Raw genomic sequence first — 25,329 nt, 5'->3', positions numbered from 1 at the left:
GTGGGATGGAACTTATTGATGTCATTGTGTAGTCATTTCAGTGATTCTTCGCAGTGGGTCCAAAGGAAAAAAATGTCATTGATGTAGCTGGTGTATAACATTGGTTGAAGGTCCTGTGCAGTGAGGAGGTCTTGTTTGAACTTGTGCATGAAGATGTTGGCATATTGAGGTGCGAATTTGGTCCCCATGGCTGTTTCGTGTGTCTGGATGAAGAGCTTGTTGTCGAAAGTGAAGACGTTGTGATTCAGAATGATTCAGAATGAAGCGGATGAGTTGCAGAATTGTGTCTGGAGATTGGCAGTTGTCGGTGTTGAGTACTGCGGCTGTTGCAGCAATGCCGTCGTCATGGAGGATGCTGGTGTAGAGTGCCGAGACGTCCATTGTGATGAAGAATGTTCCTGGTTCAACTGGTCCATGGGTGCTGAGTTTCTGTCAGAAGTCCATCATATCGTGACAAAAGCTGGGCGTTCCTTGAAAGATTGGTTTCAAGATGCCCTCGATGTAGCCAGAGAGATTCTCACACAGGATCCCTTTGCCTGATACGATAGGACAGCCGGGTGTGTTGGCCTTGTGTATTTTTGGGAGGCAGTAGAGATCTCCAACGCGGGGAGTACGTGGAATGAGAGGATGTAGGGTGCTCTGAAGGTCTGGATCCAAGGTCTTGATCAGTCTGTTGAGTTGGCGGGTGTGTTCCTTGGTTGGATCTGCCGGTAACTGTCTGTCGTGTTCCTGGTTGTTGAGTTGCGGTACACTTCTTTACAGTAGTCCGTTCTGTTCTGCACAGAAACATACGTGGAAAATTAGAAGAAAGGTTGGCCATTTGGCCGTTCGAGCCTGCTCCGCTATTCATTATGATTGTCAAGTTCAATACCCTAATCCTGCCTTCCCCCCCATATCCCTTGATCCCTTTAGCTCCAAGAGCTATATTTAATTTGTTCTTGATTGGCCTCCAACAGCATTTGGGACCGGAAATGATCACCCATGAGTTTCATGGTGGAACTGGCTGTTCCGCCAACGGATTCGTGCCCGGCTGCTCCCCGCTAACAACGGGGAGCTGCACATAAACATTCCCTCTGAAGACACTCCAGTCAGCACGCAGCCATGCCACCGCATAGGCCTGCTCCATGCTTCGGAGATTCCGACTTTACCAGTTTGCTGGATGCCGTGGACATGAAACGGTTCACCCCATTCCCCCGAGGGGGCCGAAGGACCAGCCATAGAGCCGCCACCTCTAAAGCAGTGGCAGCAGCCGTCAGTGCGGGCAGCCTGATCAGGAGGACTGCTGTAAGATGTCGGAAGAGGAACAACACCCTCCACCAGGCCTCACGGTTAAGATGACACCGGCCCCCTGGCACCAGTCCTGCCAGCCACCGCCCCCTCCCACCCCACAACAAGTCAGCAGTTGGCACCTCACTCCTTCTTCCAGCCGCCCCTGGGCCCCAGCACACCCTGACACATACGACAACCCACCCATTCCCTGCAGCAGTGCCCACACATGTCACCCACCGTGGACCCCCGCCATGCGGCTCACAATGCCCTCTCTTTGTCGCTGCAGGAGAAGTTAGCACATAATGGGCCCAGATGGACGGCATGGTGCCGGACATCCAAGTCCTTACTCCCTGTGAGCAGTGGGCCCCGGAGATCGCAGGGTCGTCCGAGGAGAGAGCAGTCATCGACAGTGAGATTGACCTACGTCACAGAGGTGAGGATCCACTGCCCCGTCTCGCAGATGACCTGTCTCAAGTGAGTTGTTCATGTCAGACAAAATGGTCCTTTCCTTTCACTGACCACGTGTCTTTTCTCTTGCACGATCACCATCCGATGAGGCCTGGCCATCCGTGGTCATACCCGCTGCCAACCCCGCTCCCAAGAGAACACCTCGGAGGAGAGCTCCGAAAATGCCATCATCGATCCATCATCCCCACCTTCGACCAGCGCAGAGACACACACCTCGGTGGGCGACACTAGTGCACAGGCTTCTGGGGCACAACCTGGTGAGCACCACACAGCCGATGCACATCATTCGTTCATGGGAACGTCCGAGCGAGTCAGCAGTCGGAGGTCTGCTGGATCCCAGGATCCAACTGGGTCCAGGTCCTGACCAGGTTATCCCGGAGTTGATACAGACACTAGGACATGGCCGTGAGATTCAGGAGGAGATGTCTGTGACACTCCAGCGTGTGCATAGCTGATTGTAGGAGTCCCAATGTCCCATGCAGGAGATGGTGCCAACAGTGCGCGGCACCGAGGCCCACCCAGCTACGGTGGAAACTGCAGGAGAGAACCTGGAGCGTGACGTCAGCATCATGAATGGTGGCGCCAAGCCGTGGCTCAGTCAGTGACAACCCTGGCTGAGCGCCTCAACATCATGTCCCAATTGCTGGGGGACGTGGCCCAGATGCAGGTGGACATTGCCGAGGTACTACAGAGCATGGCCCAGTCACAGAGGAGCATCACTGAGGGCGTCAACACCGTGGTGCAGCCAACTCCAGCCACTCCTGGTCCAGCCCTTCCTCATCCTCCTTAGATGAGGCCACAAGTCCCTCCTCCTTCAGCACATCACCCGCTGCTGTGCCAGGTTGTGGAGGGCACAGCAGATGACCACACATAAGTGCATACAGTTTTAGTATAGACAGGCACCATGGTCGGCGCAGGCTTGGAGCCTATTCCTGTGCTGAATTGTTCTTTGTTCTTTAAAACAACTAAAGAACCTGGGGTGGGATTCTCCGACCCCCCCGCCGGGTCGGAGAACCGCCGGGGGCTGGCGTGAATCACGCCCCCGCCGGTTGCCAAATTCTCCAGCACCGGATATTCAACGGGGGCGGGAATCGCGCCGCGGCGGTCGGTGGGACCCCCCGGCGATGGGCTGAAGTCCCGCTGCTGGAATACCGGCGAGAATCCAACCACCTCTCTTCCCGGCAGGACTAGGCGGCGTGACGGGCTCCGGGGTCCTGGGGGGGTGCCCCCATGGTGGCCTGGCCCGTGATCGGGGCCCACCGGTCCGCGGGCGGGCCTGTGCCGTGGAGGCACTCTTTTCCCTCCACCTCGGCCACAGCATTCACCATGGCCGACGCGTAAGAGGCACCCCCCCTGCGCATGCGCGGGGATGACGTCAGCAGCCGCTGACACTCCCGCGCATGCGCGGACTTCCGCCGGTCGGCAAAGTCCTTTCGGCCCCGGCTGGCGTGGCGCCAACGGCCTTCCACGCCAGCCGGTGGAGCAGAAACCACTCCGGCGCGCGCCTAGCCCCTCACGGTGAGGGCTTGGCACCTTTGGGGCAGCCCAATGCTGTAGTGGTTCCCGCCACTCCATCCCGCCGGGACCCTCTGCCCTGCTGGGTAGGGGAGAATCCCGGCCCTGGATACTGCAAAGACTATGGGCCCTGACATTCCAATAATAGTACTGACGATGTGCTTCAGAAATTGCCATGACCCTAGACAAGTTGTTACAATACAACTACAACACTGGCATCTACCCGGCAATGTGGAAAATTGCCCAGGCATGTCCTGTACACAAGAAACAGGAAAAATTCAAGCCGGCCAATTACCACCCCTAACTAGATGTGATTCACATTGACCAGATAAGAAAACTCCAGCGGATATTAGTCCAGCTTTCAGAGACTCCGCTCCCCAGAGCGATCAGGAGTGTGGCTGCAGGCCATTAAGATAGAGAACTGGGACGAGATTCTCCAACCCCCCCGCAGGGTCGGAGTATCGCCGGGGGCTGGCGTGAATCCCGCCCCGCCGGTTGCCGAATTCTCCACCACCGGATATTCGGCAGGGGCGGGAATCGCGCCGCGCCGGTTGGCGGGCCCCCCCCCCCCCCCGCGATTCTCCGGCCCGGATGGGCCGAAGACCCGCCGCTAAAATGCCTGCCCCGCCGGCGTAGATTAAACCACCTACCTTACCGGCGGGACAAGGCGGCTTGGGCGGGCTCCGGGATCCTGGGGCGGCGCAGGGCGATCTGGCCCCGGGGGGTGCCCCCACGGTGGCCTAGCCTGCGATCGGGGCCCACCAATCCGCGGGCGGGCCTGTGCCGTGGGGGCACTCTTTCCCTTCCGCCTTCGCCACGGTCTCCACCATGGCGGAGGCGGAAGAGACTCCCTCCACTGCGCATGCGCGGGAATACCGTCAGCGGCCGCTGACGCTCCCGCGCGTGCGCCGCCCGGAGATGTCATTTCCGCGCCTGCTGGCGGGGCGCCAAAGGCCTTTTCCGCCAGCTGGCGGGGCGGAAATTCGTCCGCCGCGGGCCTAGCCCCTTAAGGTTGGGGCTCAGCCCCCAAAGATGCGGAGCATTCCGCACCTTTGGGGTGGCGCGATGCCCGACTGATTTGCGCCATTTTGGGCGCCAGTTGGCGGACATCGCGCCGTTTCCGGAGAATTTCGCCCCAGATAACAAAATAATTTGACCTCACCCCATATTACCATGTGATCTTTTGAAATGTCCTGTTCAACATTTTGGTAGAAAACTTTGCAATTGTGTTTGCCTCCCTTAAATAGTTCACTGATTTGCTCGTGCTTGCTGCCTGTGTTGGAAGAAACACTGAATTATTAAGAGTGGTGAAAGAACTGAGTGTTCATTTTATGCAGCACTTTACATGCAGACCATACCCAGCCTTAAAGTGGGAAAAAACTGCAGCTGTTCAGAGCCAGAGTTACTGGGTTATTCTGTCCAGAATGGCTGAAGTGACCAAAATATTATTTACATAATAACAGCACATTTAATAATAATATTTTTATTGTCACAAGTAGGTTTACATTAACATTTCAATGAAGTTACCGTGAAAAGTCCCCAGTCGACACACTGTGGCACCGGTTCGGGTACACAGAGGGAGAATTCAGAATGTCCAATTCACCTAACAGCAAGTCTTTCAGGACTGTGGGCAGAAACCGGAGCACCCGGAGGAAACCCACGCAGACACAGGGAGAAAGTGCAGACTCCGCAGACAGTGACCCAAGTCATAAAGCGAACCTGGGACCCTGGCACTGTGAAGCAACAGTGCTAACCACTGTGCTACCGTGCTGCCCCAAAACCCTCTACATTATACACCAGAGAAAATATTTTTAATAGGGACCCGTGTCCATCACGGCTCAGGTCTCGGGATACCCCTGAAGTTACTGCATTGATCACCTGTACTTAATCAATAACCATCGTTCCCCAGTAACTCAGTGTCCATCTTGTGTTAAAGTGAACCACATTAGTGCACATCTTGCTTGGTTTTATCGACCTCCAAATAATGGGGAGGAAGTGGAAGGGAGCACTTGTTATGGAAACCTGCAGGGCAAGTAGGGTTGTAATAGTTGTGTATTTCAATTACCCAAAGGTAGACTGGGAAAAGGATAGTGTGTGCAGTGCAGAACGGGAGAATTCCAGCAGTGTGTGCGGAGAACTTTCTGGAACAGTACATTTCCAGTACTACCAGGGAGCAAGCTGTGCTGGTCCTGGTCCTCGGAAATGAAGCAGGGCAGGTGCAGAATGTCAGTGTGGAGGACATAGTGATCATGATATAATAGCGTTCAATAGGGTGGCATGGTGGCACAGTTGTTAGCACTGGTGCCTCACAGTGCCAGGGTCCCAGGTTCGATTCCTGCTTGGGTCACTGTCTGTGTAGAGTCTGCACGTTCTCCCCGTGTCTGCAGGTTTTCCTCCGGGTGCTCCAGTTTCCTCCCACAAATCCCGAAAGACGTGCTGTTAGGTAATTTGGACATTCTGAATTCTCCCCCTGTGTACCCGAACAGGCGCCGGAATGTGGCGGCTAGGGGCTTTCACAGTAACTTCATTGCAGTGTTAATGTAAGCCTACTTGTGACAACAAAGATTATTATTATTATTATTATTAATTTCGACCTCGGGTTATTGTCTGTGTGGAGTTTGCACATTCTCCCCGTGTCTGTGTGGGTTTCCTCCAAGTGCTTTGGTTTTCTCCCATAGTCCAAAAATGTGCAGGTTAGGTGAATTGGCCATGATAAATTGCCCTTTTGTGTCCAATGGCTAGGTGGGGTTAGAGGGTGGTGGGGGAGTGGGCCTAGGTAGGGTGCTCTTTCAGAGGGTCACTGCAGACTCGAAGGACCGAATGGCCTCTTACTACACTGTACAAATTTAATTCGATTCTAATCTGGGGCAGGATTCTCTCCTACCCGGCAGGGCGGGGGGTCCCGGCGGGAATGGCAGACCTATCTTTCGGTGTGGAAAGATAGAGTGTCCCCACGCCACAGGCCCGCACGCAGATCGGTGGGCCCCGATCGCGGGCCAGGCCACTGTGGGGGCACCTCCCGGCACCAGATCCCCCCGCGCCACCACGTGCCGCCGGTAAGGGACCTACTCCAATTTACACCGGCAGGATTGGCAACAGACGGGCAGGACTTCGGCCCATCATGGGCCGGAGAATTCGGGCAACCCCGGCGCCCATTGAGTCGCGCCAACCCCGCCATTCTCCGAGGCGGGCGGCGCGACTCACGCCGGGCCGACTTTTGGGGGCGGGAGAATTAGGAGGATGGCGGGGGTGGGATTCACACCGACCCCCGGCGATTCTCCGACCTGGCGGGGGGTCGGAGAATCCCACCCATTAAGCTGGAAAGTGTCAAAATCAGTCACGGATTAAGATCCCAGACTGAAAAAGTCCAAATTTTAGGCATCTAAAAATTGACCTGGAGCAGGTTGATTGGAAATGCATTTTGGTGGATAAAACAGTGGATGGAAGATTGGATACTTCCAAAGGAGAGATGAATAGAATGCAAGCCAAGTACGTACCCATGAGAAATAAATAAGGGTATGCAAAGCTAGAGTACCCTGGAGAACCAATGCTACAGAACCAATGAATCTGATCACTGCGGTGTCCGCACATTCTCCCTGTGTCTTTCTCCAAATGCTCTGGTTTTCTCCCACAAGTCCCGAAAGACCAGGGGCGAAATTCTCCTACCCGCCCCGCCACATTTCTGCCCCGACCGGCCGGCGGGAGTCTCCGTAACACCGGCCGGTCAATGGGGTTTCCCATTGTGGGGCAGCCCCACGCCGTCGGGAAACACCCCGGCGCCGGCAAAACGGAGACTCCCGCCGGCGGAGAATGACGCCCCAGCTGTTTGGTAATTTGGACATTCTGAATTCTCCAAAACAGGCGCCGGAATGTGGCGACGCGGGGCTTTTCGCAGTAACTTCATTGCAGTGTTAATGTAAGCCTACTTGTGACAATAAAGATTATTATTGTTATATAGCAGAGTATTACAGTGAGGGATGGGGGTATATCAAAGATTGACAAGGTTAGGATTGTTCTCGCTGGAGTTCAGAAGAATGAAAGTTGATCTCATAGAGACTTATAAAATTCTAACAGGACTAGACAAGTAGATGCAGGGAAGATGTTCCCAATGGTGGGTGTGTCCAGAACCAGGGGTCACAGTGTGAGGATTCAGGGTGAACCATTTCGGACAGAGATGAGGAGACATTTCTTCACCCAAACAGTGGTGAGCCTGTGGAATTCATTACCACAAAGAAGTCGTTGATGCTAAAACATTGAATATATTCAAGAGGCAGCTGGATATAGTACTCACGGAGAATGGGATCAAAGGCTATGGGGGGAAAGCAGGATTAGGCTTCACAGCGCCAGGGTCCCAGGTTCGATTCCCAGCTTGGGTCACTGGCTGTGCGGAGTCTGCACGTTCTCCCCGTGTGTGCGTGGGTTTCCTCCAGGTGCTCCAGTTTTCTCCCTCAAGTCCCGAGAGACCTGCTGTTACGTAATGTGGACATTCTGAATTCTCCCTCCGTGTACCCGAACAAGTGCCGGAATGTGGTGACTAGGGGATTTTCACAGTAACTTCATTGCAGTGTTAATGTAAGTCTACTTGTGACAATAAAGATTATCATTATTATTAATTATTATTATTATGACTAAGGATATTGATCATAAAGTAAGGAAGAAAAAAGAGGCATATAATGCCTGCCGGAATAATAATAGTAATGGATATCAGGAAGAGCATTTCAAATGCAGGAAAGACGCTAAGGCTAGAAAAGGAAGGTTAAGAGGAAAAATGAGGAAAGGATTGCAGGTTGTGCTAAAATAAATAGAGTGGGGCCTATAAGGGGCAAGCAGGGTAAACTGCTCACTGAAGCGAAGGGTATGGTAGTGGTACTAAATACTTTGCTTCTGTCTTTACCAAATTAGAAGATAGTGGCAATGGCCCAGTTGAAAATGTGGGTGTTGAGCAACTGAGCCGTATAGTGATCGATAAAGAAAAGGTGCTAAAGAGGATGGCAACAGGCCAGGTAAAGAAGTCGCCACGCCAGGATGGAATGTATGCTTGATTGCTGAGAGAGGTAAAGGAGCATTTTGCAGGGCCGTGGACAGAAATTTTCCAGTCCTCTCTGAACACAGGATTAGTCCCAGGAGACTGGAGGATTGCAAATGATTTTTTAAAAATAAATTTAGAGCACCCAATTCATTTTTTTCCAATTAAGGGGAAATTTAGTGTGGCCAATCCACCTACCCTGCACATCTTTGGCTTGTGGGGGCGAAACCCATAAAAACATGGGGAGAATGTGCAAATTCCACACGGACAGTGACCCAGGGCCGGGATTGAACCTGGGAACTCGGCGCCGTGAGGCAGCAGTGCTAACCACTGCACTACTGTGCTGCCACAAGGATTGCAAATGTGACGACATTGTTTAAGAAAGGGGCAAAGGATAACCCAGGAAACTGCAGATCTGTCAGCTTGAAATCAATAGTGGGAAAACTGATGGAGGCCACAATACGGGATAAAATAAACAGATACTGAGAGAAAAATAAGTTCATACTAGACAGTCAACATGGCTTTGTCAGGAGCAGGTCATGTCGACAAATTTAACTGAGCTCTTTGACAACGTGACACAGGAAGTGGATAAGGGTAGTGCTGTGGATGTTGTATATTTGGACTTTCAGAAAGCATTTGATTCAGTGCCACATGGCAGGTTGGTTAGCAAATTAAAAATGTTTGGGATTGATGTGTCCTTGGCAGCATGGATTAGAAGTTGGCTAAGAGATAGGAAACACAGGATAGGTAATAGATGGGCATTTCTCAGACTGGAGACGGGGTGCAAGTGATGTTCCCCAGGGATCAGTGTTCGGCTACTTGCTTTTCCTGATTTATATAAATGATTTAGAAGTGGGTGTTCAGGGCAATTTCTCTAAATTTGCAGATGATACACAGCTAGGAAAAATAGTGAATTGTGAGGATGACGTTAAGCGATTTCAGAGGAACATTGACAAGTTGCCATATGGGCAGACACCTGGCAGATGAACTTCAATGCAGCGAAGTGTGGAGTGAGCGTTTTGGGAGAAAAAACATGGGGAGATAATCTCGGCTCAATGGTACAACTTTTAGGAGAGTACAGGAATAGAGGGACCTCAGGGTTCAAATGCATAATTCTCTGAAGGTAGCCAGGCAAGATGAAACAGTGGTTAAGAAGGCTTATAGGATCCTTGACTTTATAAATAGAGACATAGGGTTCAATTCACCCAATGGGAACAAAGTCCCATAGCGAGCGCGTTTAGCCGCGTGTTTCTCGGCGCTTGCAGTGCCTAGAAACACAATGATGTGGAGATGCCGGCGTTAGGCTTGGGTGAGCACAGTAAGAGGCCTTACAACACCAGGTTAAAGTGAATTCACCTGAGGTAGGAGCTGTGCTCCGAAAGCTAGTGATTCGAAACAAACCTGTTGGACTTTAACCTGGTGTTGTAAGACTTCTTACTAGAAACACATGGCTATTCAATGCGACTTGGGTTGTATAAGGGACCTCAATGGGGAACGTGCAGCCGAGGCTGCCGCATCCCACCCCCCACCCCCTTGCCTCGCTCTAACGTGCAGATTTGCCAAAAAGTGACCCCGCCCACAATTAGCGGGATTGACATCAAAGTGTTTCGGTTGTGAGCTGGGTAGATCCCGGGAGCGGGGTCTCCCGGCTTTTATCTGCCACGCTGCACGCGGCCAGCTGCTTTTCTGGAGCAGCGTGACCATTGGATCGCGCCCATTGAATATGAAAGCAAGGAAGTGATGCTACACCTCTACAAATCATTGGTTAGACCACATTTGGAATATTGTGTTCAGGGGCGTCATTCTCCGACCCCCCCGCCGGGTCGGAGAATCGCCGGGGGCTGGCGTGAATCCCGCCCCCGCCGGTTGCCGAAGTCTCCGGCACCAGATATTTGGCGGGGGCGGGAATCGGGCCACGCCGGTTGACGGGCCCCCCCGATGGATTCTCCGGCCCGGATGGGCCGAAGTCCCGGCGATAAATTGCCTGTCCCGCCGGCGTAAATTAAATCACCTACCTTACCGGCGGGACAAGGCGGCGCAGGCGGGCTCCGGGGTCCTGGGGGGGGGGGCGCGGGGCGATCTGGCCCCGGGGGGGGTGCCCCCACGGTGGCCTGGCCCGCGATCGGGGCCCACCGATCCGCGGGCGGGCCTGTGCCGTGGGGGCACTCTTTCCCTTCCGCCTCCGCCACGATCTCCACCATGGCGGAGGCGGAAGAGACTCCCTCCACTGCGCATGCGTGGGAAACTGTCAGCGGCCGCTGACGCTCCCACGCATGCGCCGCCCGGAGATGTCATTTCCGTGCCAGCTGGCGGGGCAACAAAGGCCGTTTCCGCCAGCTGGCGGGCGGAAATTCCTCCGCCGCCGGCCTAGCCCCTCAATGTTGGGGCTCGGCCCCCAAAGATGCGGAGCATTCCGCACCTTTGGGGCGGCGCGATGCCCGTCTGATTGGCGCCGTTTTGGGCGCCAGTCGGCGGACATCGCGCCGTGTCGGGAGAATTTCACCCCAGTTCTGTTCATCTTATTTAAGGAAGGACGTTAAAGCCCGGGAGAGGGTGCAGACGAGATGTACTAGAATGAGATTTATTGGAATGAGGAATTTTTGATACAAGAAATTGGGCTTTTTCTCCATGGAGCAGAGAAGATTATGAGGCGACCTTATTGAAGTGTTCAAAATTATGAACAATTTTGACAGGGTAAAGAAGGATATTTCCACTAGTCAGTGACTAGGGGTCACAATTTCAAGATGGTCAGTAAGAGAGCTAGGAGTGAGATGAGGAGAAACCTCTTTACTCAGAGTTGTTGGGGTTTGGAATGCACGGCCTGGGAGAGTGGTGGATGTGGATTCCATAGGAGGTTTCAAAAGAGAGCTGGATATATAATGAAAGGGATTAATGTTACGCAGATGGGGCTGGAGAATGGGACGAGTTGGGTAGCTCTTTTGGGAGCCAGTGCAAACACAATGTGCCTAATGGCCTCCTTCTGTGCTGTGAATAACAAATAATCCCAAAAAACTGAAGAACAAAAAGCTATTGTACACCAGGAACTTGAGAAAAGGGTATCCTATCCTGAGGTTGAATTTGATGGTTCCGTCCGCCATCCCATTCAACCCCTCAAAGGTGCCAACCTTGGCTCACTGCTAGCCCTCTCATCACCAAATCAGAAAGGCGTGAGAGACTTGAGTACACAACCCAGGCTAACTGAAAGAATGCTGCATTGTTAGACATTCTGTCCTTCAGGTGAGATGGTCAAAGAGGGTCTGTGTCCTTCTCTCACCTCTACCTGCAAAGTCCCATGGAACTATTCCAAGACAGCAGGATGTTCTGATGTTTAGACCTATGGGCCTCCCTCAGTCCTACGTGAGCAAAAGTAAACATATGTACTGGCCAAACATCTTGCTGTTTGTGCAATCTTTGTATGGATGAGAACATAGGAATATAGGAAATAGAAGCAGGAGTGGGTCATTTAGCCCCTTGAAGCTGCTTCGCCATTCAACTCGATCTTGGCTGATCTGCCACCTCAATGCCATATCCCTTGAAATCTATCGATCTCAGTCTTGAACATTCTCAAGTTAAGTAATTAATTGCGTTTCATTTTTTTTTTCTCGGGATGTGAGCATCACTAGTGAGGTCACATTTATTGCCCATTCCTAATTGCCCTCAAGAAGGTGGTGGTGAGCTGCCTTCTTGAACTGTAGTAGTCCATGTGGTGTAGGTACACCCACCGTGCAGTTACAGAGGGAGCTCCAGGTCCTGAACATAATGACAGTGAAGGAATGGCAATATAGTTCCAAATTGAGATTATCTGTGACTCAAAGGGGAACTTAATGATGGCTTTCCTGAAAACCAATCTCTCTCAGTAATGTCCTTTGTAATGTTACTGAGTAATGTGATAAGGTGCAAAACAAAATGTAAATCCCTCATAGAGTGCAGAACAATATTCAGACTACCCTCCCTTGCAAAACTGAGCATTTCATTCGCAGTGAAGAAACTGCGGAAGCTCCTTGCATCTGTCCAGAGCCAATGTAACAACTTGTCTATTTGCTTTCCTTTAGCTCCCAAGAATATCTCTGCTGTCCTGTGCCAAGGGATCGTTGGACATTGGCTTGCACCCATGATTGCCCCGCGCGGTAAGTTCCCTATTCTGCCTCAACTGAGATTAAATGGGGATGACAGGTGACATGAGAAGGAATGCTGATGGGAATACCGTTGCTGTAGGAGATGAGTGTGCTTCCCACACTAGTGGCTAGAATCTTTTGGTGACAGACGCATTTAATCAAGAGGGTGGCAAGTGGAGACCACACCACCTTCCTGTCTAAAACATAATTCAGTCAATGGCAGGAAGTCCTCTGGATGGCCGGCCCATCCCAATAACCAACTGAGGCCTTTAAGTGGCAATTTAAGTCCACTTCAGGGCCTCCTCTACCACCACTATATGGTTAACCATGTAGGAGACGCACACACATACCTGTGTCGGGTTATTAGCCAACTTCCAAGAGGAGGGGTTTTGTTCAAAAGTACTCAGTGCCTTATTGAGGGACCCAGCCTCAGCAAAGTTGGGGCCCTGAGAGAATCACCCCCTTTTCCCTTGTTGCTGACCTTTCTCGTCCTCCTCTCCCATTTCCTTGCAAGCCCCCTCCCACTATCCCTCACCTGTAGACTGGGATCCAGTGAGGACACTAGTCCTCGGATGGTGTTTGTACCAGCAGAAGGCCTCACCTTTCCAATGGCATTGACGATCAATTGAGCTTCCGGACTCTGATTGGACTTCCACCCCTGGGGTCCTTGATGACTGCTGGTCTGTCAAGTGCCTGAGAAGCACATGATGTGGTGGGCCTTCCTGAAAAAAAGATCTTATTGGCTCTCCAGCTGACAGACACTGAACACAGGGCAGCACATCTCCCAACCAATTAAAGCTGGCCATCCCTGACTCATAAAAACAGTGGTTAACTTGGTATTAACAAATACATTTTAATTTAATATTGACAGTAAAGTTCAATTACCTAACACATCCTATGGCATTATTTTTTGAAGTGTTGTAACATAGGAAAGGCTGTGGGAAATTTGGACACAGCAAAATCCCAGAATGAACAAGATGACTATAGCCAGATGGTCTGCAGAATAGCCTCAAGGGATCTTTCAATTGATAAGGCAGACAAAGTCGCGATTTAACATTTCATTCTCAGAAAAGCACCTCTGACAATACAGCACTCCCTTATTACTGCATTCGACTGTCAGGCTGGATTTTGTGCCAAGTCACTCGAGTGGGATTTGAACCTACAACTTCCGATGCATCGCTAGGCGAGAGTGCTACCCACCGAAGCAGAGCTGAACCCTTTCGGAAAGGAAAATTAGGTTTTTCTTTTAAATCGTCAACAATGGTTTTAAAAACAAGCCTTTGACAACTTAAGGATTGTTAACACACTTGATGTGTGCTGATTGCTACAGTACTGTGTAGGAGTCAGGAGGGCTAGAAGAGGTCACGAAAAGTCATTGGCAAATAGGGTTAAGGAAAATCCCAAGGCTTTTTACACATACATAAAAAGCAAGAGGGTAGCCAGGGAAAGGGTTGGCCCACTGAAGGATAGGCAAGGGAATCTATGTATGGAGCCAGAGGAAATGGGCGAGGTACTAAATGAATACTTTGCATCAGTATTCGCCAAAGAGAAGGAATTGGTGGATGTTGAGTCTGGAGAAGGGTATGTAGATAGCCTGGGTCACATTGAGATCCAAAAAGACGAGGCGTTGGGCGTCTTGAAAAATATTAAGGTAGATAAGTCCCCAGGGCCGGATGGGATCTGCCCCAGAATACTGAAGGAGGCTAGAGAGGAAATTGCTGAGGCCTTGACAGAAATCTTTGGATCCTCACTGTCTTCAGGTGCTGTCCTGAAGGACTGGAGAATAGCCAATGTTGTTCCTTTCTTTAAGAAGGGTAGCAAGGATAATCCAGGGAACTACAGGCCGGTGACCCTTACGTCAGTGGTAGGGAAATTACTGGAGAGAATTCTTCAAGACAGGATCTACTCCCATTTGGAAGCAAATGGACGTATTAGTGAGAGGCAGAATGGTTTTGTGAAGGAGAGTTCGTGTCTCACTAACTTGAGAGAATTTTTCGAAGAGGTCACAAAGATGATTGATGCAGGTAGGGCAGTGGATGTTGTCTATATGGCCTTTTATAAGGCCATTGACAAGGTCCCTCATGGTAGACTGGTACAAAAGGTGAAGTCACATGGGATCAAGGTGGATACAGAACTGGCTAGGTCATAGGAGGCAGAGAGTAGCAATGGAAGGGTGCTTTTCTAATTGGAGGGCTGTGACTAGTGGTGTTCTGCAGGGATCAGTGCTGGGACATTTGCTGTTCGTAGTATATATAAATGATTTGGAGGAAAATATAACTGGTCTGATGAGTAAGTTTGCAGATGACACAAAGGTTGGTGGAATTGCGGATAGCGATGAGGACTGTCAGAAGATACAGCAGGATTTAGATTGTTTGGAGACTTGGGCAGAGAGATGGCAGATGGAGTTTAATCCGGACAAATGTGAGGTAAAGCATTTTGGAAGGTCTAATGCAGGTAGGGAATATACAGTGAATGGTAGAACTCTCAAGAGTATTGAAAGTCAGAGAGATCTAGGTGTACAGGTCGACAGGTCACTGAAAGGGGCAACACAGGTGGAGAAGGTAGTCAAGAAGGCATACGGCATGCTTGCCTTCATTGGCCGGGGCATTGAGTATACGATTTGGCAAGTCATGTTGCAGCTGTATAGAACCTTAGTTAGGCCACACTTGGAGGATAGTGTTCAATTCTGGCCGCCACAGTACCAGAAGGATGTGGAGGCTTTAGAGAGGGTGCAGAAGAGATTTACCAGGATGTTGCCTGGTATGGAGGACATTAGCTATGAGGAGCGGTTGAATAAACTTGGTTTGTTCTCACTGGAACGACGGAGGTTGAGGGGCGACCTGATAGATGTCTACAAAATTATGAAGGGCATAGACAGAGTGGATAGTCAGAGGCTTTTCCCCACGGTAGATGGATCAATTACTAGGGGGCATAGGTTTAAGGTGAGAGGGGCAAGGTTTAGAGTAGATGTACGAGGCAAGTCTTTTACGCAGAGGGTAGTGGGTGCCTGGAACTCGCTGCCGGAGGAGGTGGTGGAAGCAGGGACGATAGTGACATTTAAGGGGCATCTTGACAAATACATGAATAGGATGGGAATAGAGGGATACGGAGCCCGGAAGCGTAGAAGATTTTAGTTTAGACGGGCAGCATGGTCGGCACGGGCTTGGAGGGCCGAAGGACCTGTTCCTGTGCTGTACATTTCTTTGTTCTTTGTGTTCTTGAAATAAGGAATAAGATAGAAGTGGGTCAGCCAGTGACAGTCACCTAAGGGCTTAAGTGTCTGCTCTGCTTGTTTCCATAGAGACAAGCAGAAATATTTCTGGGCTGCTGATCCCAGGAAGTAAATCAATGTTGTCACCACTTGGAGAACTTTTTCAAAATTACATCAAGTTTTTGGAATAATCATCTTGCTACTCACACCAGGGAAACAACTGGGGCTATTGCCACATGTGTAACCTGCTGTAACATTGCTGATGTTAAAGAACAGAAATCTATCATCTGCAGGAGGCCTGCTCTTGAACATTATCCAGGCCAGAACTCTAGTCCAGTATTGGTCAAGGAAGTACAGCCTTTTTGATAATGATAATCGCTTATTGTCACAAGTAGGCTTCAATGAAGTCATTGTGAAAAGTCCCTAGTCGCCACAATCCGGCACCTGTTCGGGGAGGCTGGTACAGGAATTGAACCGTGCTGCTGGCCTGCCTTGGTCTGCTTTCAAAGCCAGCGATTTAGCCCAGTGTGCTAAACCAGCCCTAAATCCTGTTCATATTCGGATGTGTGCCAGAGACTCGGTAACACAAGTTAAAGGAGAGTAGGAACTTTGACCATTGTGTTTGAGATCATTCTCCCCCTCAATCCACACCACCATGTTTGACCACTTAGAACATGCTGTTGGACAAAATGGCCACCAGGTTTGCCTAAATAACAACAGTCAAAACATAATTGAAACAAACCTAGATAGATGCTAAAAATAATGAAAAGATTAGTGGAACGTTAGCCTTTGCCTTCAAGCAGGTGAATGTTATGTGTGGTAGTCACCACTGGTAGCATATTACATGTATTACGGCACTGCCCGTATAGTAGAGGTACAGGCTACAGCCCTGTCTGCTGGCTCCGCCCAGTAGGTGGCGTATAAAAGTGTGTGCTCGCCGGTGCTACAGCCATTCTGGTTCCAGCTAATGGAGGCACAATATCTTTGCTCAATGAAGCCTCGATTATTCCACCACTCTCGCCTTTGTGGTAATTGATAGTGCATCAATTTATTGAGCAAGGATTTTTTTTAAACGATGGATCTCCACATCAAGCCTAATCGCCTGCAGCTGAGCCCTCAAGCAGCCAACGCTACGTCCGCCTTTAACCATTGGCTAGCCTGCTTCGAAAGCTACCTCCGAACATCCGCTGAGGAACCCTCGGACTCGCAGAAGCTCCAAGTCCTCTATTCACGGGTGAGCCCTGACATTTTTCCTCTCATCCGGGATGCGCCCACTTACTCCGAAGCGATGGAGCTCCTGAAGGGACACTACGTTCGGCCAGTCAATCAAGTATACGCCAGGCACCTCCTGGCCACGAGACAGCAACTCCCCTGGGAGTCTGTGGGCGATTTCTGGCATGCCCTGCACATCATAGGTAGGAACTGTGACTGCCAGGCAGCTTCGGCAGTCCAGCACACCAAACTTTTAATTCGAGACGCTTACGTTACAGGCACGAAGTCTGCATACGTCCGCTAGTGGCTACTGGAAGGGGCCATGCTTGATCTAGCGGGATCTAGGCAGCTCCGTGGGCGCCGCCATCTTCGGCGCCATTTTGGACGGGGTCTCAGGACCCCTGCTCGTCTAACCGTTCATCGCCTGCAGCTATCTCCTCCACCGCTGACCAGCCCGGGACCTCCCAGCATCTGCCGTAGCACCTCGCGACCGCGACGACGACGGTGAAGATCGATGGGCATGAGACGACCTGCCTTTTTGACTCCGGGTGCACAGAGTTTCATCCACCCCATTACGGTAAGGCGCTGCTCCCTCCCGGTACACCCCGTCACCCAGAAAATCTCCCTGGCCTCCGGATCCCATTCCGTTGAAATTCGGGGGTACTGCATCGCGACCCTCACCGTCCAAGGCGCAGATTTCAGCAACTTCTGGCTCTACCGCCTCCCCCACCTCTGCGCTGCCCTGTTACTCGGCCTGGACTTTCAGTGCCATCTCCAAAGCCTAACCTTAAAATTCGGCGGACCCCTACCCCCCCCTCACCGTCTGCGGCCTCACGACCCTTAAGGTCGATCCACCTTCCCTGTTTGCGAACCTCACTCCGGATTGCAACCCATCGCCACTAGAAGCAGACGGTGCTGTGCCCAGGACAGGACCTTCATCAGGTCGGAGGTCCAACGGCTTCTGCGGGAAGGGGTCATTGAGGCCAGCAACAGCCCCTGGAGAGCCCAAGTGGTAGTAGTAAAGACTGGGGAGAAGCACAGGATGGTCATTGACTACCATCAGACCATCAATCAGTACATACAGCTCGATGCGTGCCCCCTCCCACGCATATCTGATATGGTCAATCATATTGCGCAGTATCGTGTCTTTTCCGCAGTGGACCTGAAGTCCGCCTACCACCAGCTCCCCATCCGCCTGGAGGACCGCCAATACACTGTGTTCGAAGCAGATGGCCACCTCTATCACTTCCTTAGGGTTCCCTTCGGCGTCACTAATGGGGTCTTGGTCTTCCAGCGAGAGATGGACCGAATGGTTGACCAGTACGGGCTGCGGGCCACCTTTCCGTACCTAGATAACGTTACCATCTGCGGCCACGATCAGCAGGACCACGACGCAAACCTCCAAAAATTTCTCCAGTCCGCCAAACTCCTTAATCTCACATACAATAAGGAGAAATGCTTGTTCCGCACCAACCTCTTAGCCATCCTTGGCTATGTCGTGGAAAATGGAGTCCTAGGGCCCGACCCCAACCGCATGAGATCCCTCATGGAACTCCCACGCAGCCCCCACTGCCCCAAGGCCCTGAAACAATGCCTGGGGTTTTTCTCCTACTATGCCCAGAGGGTCCCTAATTATGCAGACAAGGCCCGCCCACTCATTGAGTCCACAGTTTTTCCCCTGATGGCTGAGGCCCAGCAGGCCTTCAACCGTATCAAGGCAGACATCGGCAAGGCCACGATGCACGCAGTTGACAAGTCCCTCCCCTTCCAGGTCGAGAGCGCTGCATCGGACGTCACTCTGGCCGCCACCCTCAACCAGGCGGGCAGGCCTGTGGTCTTCTTTTCCTGCACCCTCCATGCCTCTGAGATTTGGCACTCCTCTGTCGAAAAGGAGACCCAAGCCATAGTAGAAGCTGTGCGACATTGGAGGCATTACCTGTGAGGCACGATCAATTGGACAAAAGACGATAGTTGAATCCAACTGAGGCTTTATTGCTATCAGATGTGTGGCCTCCCACAGCAGCTGGCGAAATGGCTGTTGCCTGGAGGACACGCATATTTATACAGGACCGTACATTACCTAATACAGGTGCAACAGTGGTTTACCACAACCTGGCCGGCAGGAGATTCACTCTCCTCACTAACCAACGGTCGGTCGCCTGTATGTTTAATAATAGTAAGAAGTCTTACAACACCAGATTAAAGTCCAACAGGTTTGTTTCGATGTCACTAGCTTTCGGAGCGCTGCTCCTTCCTCAGGTGAATGTCAACAGCTCCTTCCTCAGGAAGGAGCAGCGCTCCGAAAGCTAGTGACATCGAAGCAAACCTGTTGGACTTTAACCTGGTGTTGTAAGACTTCTTACTGTGCTCACCCCAATCCAATGCCGGCATCTCCACATCATGTTTAATAATACACAGCGGGGCAAGATCAAAAATGACAAGACCTTGAGGTGGAGGATCGAGCTCTCCACCTATAATTATCAGATCTTGTATCGCCCGGGGAAGCTCAACGAGCCCCCTGATGCCCTGTCCGCGGTACATGTGCCAGCGTCCAAGTGGACCGACTCCGGGCTCTCCACTATAGAACATAGAACATAGACCATTACAGCGCAGTACAGGCCCTTCGGCCCTCGATGTTGCGCCGACCTGTGAAACCACTCTAAAGCCCATCTACACTATTCCCTTATCGTCCATAAGTCTATCCAATAACCATTTGAATGCCCTTAGTGTTGGCGAGTCAACTACTGTTGCAGGCAGGGCATTCCACGCCCTTACTACTCTCTGAGTAAAGAACCTGCCTCTGACATCTGTCCTATATCTATCTCCCCTCAATTTAAAGCTATGTCCCCTCGTGCTAGACATCACCATCTGAGGAAAAAGGCTCTCACTGTCCACCCTATCCAATCCTCTGATCATCTTGTATGCCTCAATTAAGTCACCTCTTAACCTTCTTCTCTCTAACGAAAACAACCTCAAGTCCCTCAGCCTTTCCTCATAAGATCTTCCCTCCATACCAGGCAACATTCTGGTAAATCTCCTCTGTACCCTTTCCAATGCTTCCACATCCTTCCGAAAATGCGGCGACCAGAATTGCACGCAATACTCCAAATGCTACTGCACCAGAGTTTTGTACAGCTTCAACATGACCTCATGGCTCCGAAACTCAATCCCTCTAACAATAAAAGCTAACACACCGTACGCCTTCTTAACAACCCTCTCAACCTGGGTGGCAACTTTCAGGGATCTATGTACATGGACACCGAAATCTCCCTGCTCATCCACACTGCCCAGTACTCTGTCTTCCTGTTATTCCTTCCAAACTGAATCACCTCACACTTTTCTGCATTAAACTCTATTTGCCACCTCTCAGCCCAGCGCTGCAGCTTATCCATGTCCCTCTGTAATTTGTAACATCCTTCCGCACTGTCCACAACTCCACCGACTTTAGTGTCATCTGCAAATTTACTCATCCATCCTTCTACGCCCTCCTCCAGGTCATTTATAAAAATGACAAACAGCAGTGGCCCCAAAACAGATCCTTGTGGTACACTACTAGTAACTGGACTCCAGTCTGAACATTTCCCATCAACCGCCACCCTTTGTCTTCTCCCAGCTAGCCAATTTCTGATCCAAACTGCTAAATCACCCTGAATCCCATGCCTCCGTATTTTCTGCAGTAGCCTACCGCGGGGAACCTTATCAAATGCTTTACTGAAATCCATATACACCACATCAACTGCTTTACCCTCATCCACCTGTTTGGTCACCTTCTCAAAGAACTCAATAAGGTTTGTGAGGCACGACCTACGCTTCACAAAACCGTGTTGTCTATCTCTATGACCTGAATCACCACACCTCAGACTCGATGGGCCAAATGGCCTCCTTCTGCACTGTAAATTCTGTGACATCTGTGACCTCTGCCACCTGGGGGTCACCCGGTTCTTCCATTTCATCAAGTCCCGCAACCTGCCCTACTCCATTGAGGAGGTCAGGACCGTCACCAGAGACTACTAGGTGTGTGCAAAGTGCAAGCCGCACTTCTACCGGCCAGATCGCGTGCACCTGGTGAAGGCCTCCCGCCCCTTTGAGCGCCTCAGCATGGACTTCAAAGGGCCCCTCCCCTCCACCGACCGCAACACATACTTTCTGAACGTGATTGATGAGTACTCCCGGTTCCCTTTCGCCATCCCATGCCCCAATATGACTTCTGCCACGGTAATTAAAGCCCTCCACAGCAGCTTCACTCTGTTTGTTATCACCACCTCCATCCACAGCGATCGGGGATCCTCTTTTATGAGCGATGAGCTGCATCAGTTCCTGCTCATCAAGGGCATTGCCTCGAGCAGGACGACCAGCTACAACCGTCGGGGAATCGGGAAGTGGAGAGGGTGAACTGGCAGGAGGTCCTCCCCGACGCGTTCCACTCCATCCGATCGCTCCTCTGCACCGCGACTAACGAGACCCCTCACAAATGTGTGTTTGCCTTCCCCAGGAAGTCCACCTCCGGAGTCTCGCTGCCAACATGGCTGACAGTTCCTGGACCCATCCTCCTTCGGAAGCACGTGCGGACCCATAAGTCGGACCCCTTGGTTGAAAAAGTCCACCTCCTACATGCAAACCCGCATTACGCCTATGTGGCGCACCCCGACAGGCGCCAGGACACAGTCTCCCTCCGGGACCTGGCACCCGCTGGATCCCCACCCACGACCCCCGACCTGACACCGCCTCCCCCCCCCCCCCCACCCCCGGTTGCCTCATTCACCCCTGCGCCACTCACCCTCCCTCCAGCGAACCTAGCCGCAGCCCCCGTCCCAGTAGGATCCGTCCTCCCACTGGTTCCACTCAGGGGTGATGAAGACGAGGACAACACGCTCTCGGAGTCACAGGTGACCGAGTCGGCACCCACATCACCACCAGGACTGAGGCGATCACAGAGGAGGGTCAAGGCCCCCGATAGACTTAACTTGTAATGGTTTCCAACAAACCCGCCAGACTCATTTTTTTAAACAGGGGGTGAATGTGGTAGTCACCACGAGTAGTATATTACATGTATTACGGCACTGCCCATATAGTAGGGGTACATGGGTAAATCCCTGCCTGCTGGCTCTGCCCAGTAGGCGGCGTATAAATGTGTGTGCTCGCTGGTGCTGTAGCCATTCTGGTTCCAGCTACAGGAGACACAACATCTTTGCTCAATAAAGCCTTGATTATTCCACTACTCTCATCTTTGTGGTAATTGATAGTTGTGTAAAGTTTGAGTTAGAGTATATCTGGAGTGCTGTATTCAGGTCTTGGCACTGGGCCTCAGATGTATTAGCCTCGGAGTAGGTGTAGCATAAAGTTACCAGGATGATGCCAGGACAATAGGGTTAAATTATGAGGACAGGTTGCATAAATCAGACAGAATATTCCATGATTATAGGGTGATCCAATTGAATTTTTAAGATACAAAAGCAGAAAATACTGGACAATCTCAGCAGATCTTACAGCATCTGCGAAGAGAGAAGCGAGTTAACGTTTTGAGTCTGGGTGACTCTTTGTCAAAGCTGGAGAGAACTGGAAATAGGGCCAGATTTATACTGTTGTGGGAGAAGTGGAGCGATGGGGCTGGATAGAGGGTCAGGAATTTGGTGGAGATTAACAAAGATATTGTGGACAGAAAAACAAAAGGAATGTAAATGTGAGGTGGTTAAGGCTAAGAAAGGTGCTAATAGTAGCACATAAAGAGATTAGAAGGTATTAATGGCAGAACAAAGGTGCGCTGTGTGTCAAAGGGCAAGTAGGAACAGGGAACATAATAATAATCTTTATTAGTGTCACAAGCACGTCTTTCAGGACTTTTGGGAGGAAACCGGAGCACCCGGAGGAAACCCACACGGACACGAGGAGAACGTGCAGACTCCGCACAGACGTGACCCAAAACGGGAATCGCACCCGGGTCCCTGGAACAGTGAAGGAACAGTGCTAACCACTGTGCTACCGTGACGTCCCACAGATGGGCCAAAGTGGTGGGAGGGGAGATAGTGGTGAGGGAAAAATAGATTGAAGAAATTAAAATAAATTGATAGAAATAAAAATGGGGTGAAGGTTGAGGAGAGAGTTCACAGTCTGAAATTGTTGAACTCAACGTTAAGTCCGGAAGGCTGTAATGTGCCGAATCGGAAGATGAGGTGCTGTTCCTCCAGTGTTGCGCTGGGCTTCACTGGATCATTGCAGCAGGCCAAGGACAGACATGTGGACATGAGAGCAGGACAGTGAGTATCTAATTTTAAAGTACCCAATTCAATTTAGCGTGGCCAATCCACCTACACTGCACAACCTTGGGTTGTGGGGGTGAGACCCAGGCAGATGCGAGGAGAATGGACAAACTCCACATGGACAGTGACCCGGAGCCATGATTGAACTCGGGTCCTCGGCGCTGTGAGGCAGCAGTGCTAACCACTGTGCCATCATGCCCTGCTGGTAAGGATAGCAGAGGTAAATCCTTGAAGACTGAGTTGAGGAGAAATCTCCTCACCTAGAGAATGGTAAGCCTGTGTTCTTCACTGCCACAGGGAACAGCTAAGGCCAAAACATGGTACATTTTCAAGAAGGAGTTAGATATAGCTCTTGGGGCCAAACGTTGCTGAGTTGGATGATCAGCCATGATCATATTGAATGGTGGAGCAGGCTTGAAGAGCTGAATGGCCTCCTCCTGCTCCTATTTTCTATGTTTCTATTAGCTCAATGATCTCGGTGGTCAGATATTTCAGGACGGCGGCAGGTAGACTGGGGCTCTGGCGCTGACACACTTGGCTAGCCATTGTGTAGAAGCCGGTAAATGTGGCAGATGGAGCTCTGGATCTTGGCCTTGGCAAGCCCTTTACCCCCGATTTTACCATAACCGGACACCATGTTGTTGCCCATTGAAATACTTCACCAACCGTTTTAAGGTGTTGGCAGTGTATTATTGGGGTCAGTTGGATTTTTAACAACCTCAATTGACCCTTGATCATTTATTTAACTATGACAGGCAGGATGCCGATTTTGATCCCCCCCCCCCCCATGAAAAGATGCCCAGAATGGCCACATAAAACCCAGCTGAAGGTTTCTTCAGGCTGCTTAAACTACAAGAAGCATTTCTGTATCGAGAGGAATTGTGATTTCAGAAACGCTTCCGAAAAATATGCCCTTTATCGGCAGTAAGTGTGACTCAGCACTTACTAAAAATCTGCATGTTCTCAGGAAAAGACAGAATGAGTTAAATCTTCTCACTTCCCACCTCTTTACCTATCCCCAACCTTTCCTGTCATCTGTCATGCAGCACAGTTTACAGGATAAACTTGCTTTAAAACCTTGCCAAGATCCTGTGTGTCTCCACAGACCTGCTGACTGTAGGGAGTCTGCTGCAATGCAGAAGAAATTACCATGGCAACAGGCAGGGCCAGGCCTGTTTACCTACAAGGTAAAACTGAGTGAAGCAAAGGCCAAAGAAAGGGTACAGCGACTGCACTGGCGTCAGGCAAATAATCCCAACATCTTTATTTGAGACTAAAGGGGTTCTTCCTGTGCTCCTGATTGTTAAACACTCACTCAATCAGAGAAAACTCAGCAAAACTGTTTGGATTGGGTCAACAGGGAGGGATGAAGAGTAGGAAAAGGGGGCGCTTTCCGCAGAAACATCCAAATCCACCCTTGGGCACCGATATCATCCTTAGATTCCTTACAGATGCATTATTAACAATTGCTTATCGTCCTGGGTTTTATTTAACTCTTCAACTGCCAGCTGAAAGATGGCAGTCATACAGGGCTGCTCATTTTCTTTTTGGCTTAAACGCTGCACTGAAACATAGAATCCCTACAGTGCAGAAGGCGGCCATTTAGCCCATCGAGTTTGCACCGACCCTCTGAAAGAGCACCACACCTAGGCCCACTCCGCCCTATCCCCGTAACCCCATAACCTCACCTAGCCTTTTTGGACACTAAGGGCCAATTTAGTGTGACCAATCAACATAACCTGCACATCTTTGGACTGTGGGAGGAAACCGGAGCACCCGGAGGAAACCCACTGTGTCACCGTGCCGCCCCGTGCCACATGAACGAATATAAGATTCAATTCAGATCGGCGACAAGGCCAGTTTATAATATTGCTAAAAGAATTGAAATATACTTTCAAAACAACAGTTTCACCACACATAGACCTAAAACACTTTCGCTCTACTAACCATCCTGTCTCTATTTTCTCACACTGCCCTCCTCACGGTCCAAATTTTTCCTGTTAGTTTCCTTTTCTACTTAATCTAACAGGTCTACCTGACCATTTCCCTAAACATGGTGTGTAAACCCTGTTTGAATCTGGTGCTGATTAGGCACCGGGTTGTTTTGACGTGCTGGGTTGCCATGGCCTGAACAAATTCAATTCTTTGAAGCCTGGTTTTCTGCCAAACAAAATCTCGAACTTGACATGTCAATATGACCAGGTTAGTCACAAACCCTTTATTAATAATAATAATAATAATCACTTATTGTGACCG

The 25,329-nt window shown here is 50.7% G+C and overlaps 1 protein-coding gene across 4 annotated transcripts in view; it reads left to right on the top strand.

The window, feature by feature from the left end:
• The window catches only part of LOC140418707 (regulating synaptic membrane exocytosis protein 3-like), a 559,728-nt gene that overhangs the window by 360,928 nt on the left and 173,471 nt on the right, over nucleotides 1-25,329 (top strand). For 3 of the 4 annotated variants that reach the window (XM_072502288.1, XM_072502279.1, XM_072502293.1), the window contains exon 3: nucleotides 12,331-12,405. The exons of the other annotated variant lie outside the window; for it this stretch is intronic. In XM_072502288.1, coding sequence (XP_072358389.1) covers nucleotides 12,331-12,405 — 75 coding nt within the window. The remainder of the gene's footprint in view (nucleotides 1-12,330; nucleotides 12,406-25,329) is intronic. 4 annotated transcript variants of the gene reach the window in all.

The sequence above is a fragment of the Scyliorhinus torazame genome, chromosome 1 (genome assembly GCF_047496885.1).
Source record: "Scyliorhinus torazame isolate Kashiwa2021f chromosome 1, sScyTor2.1, whole genome shotgun sequence".
Lineage (NCBI taxonomy): Eukaryota > Metazoa > Chordata > Chondrichthyes > Carcharhiniformes > Scyliorhinidae > Scyliorhinus > Scyliorhinus torazame.
Note: the sequence above shows the minus strand (reverse complement) of the source record. Positions and strands in the feature narration are given on the sequence as shown.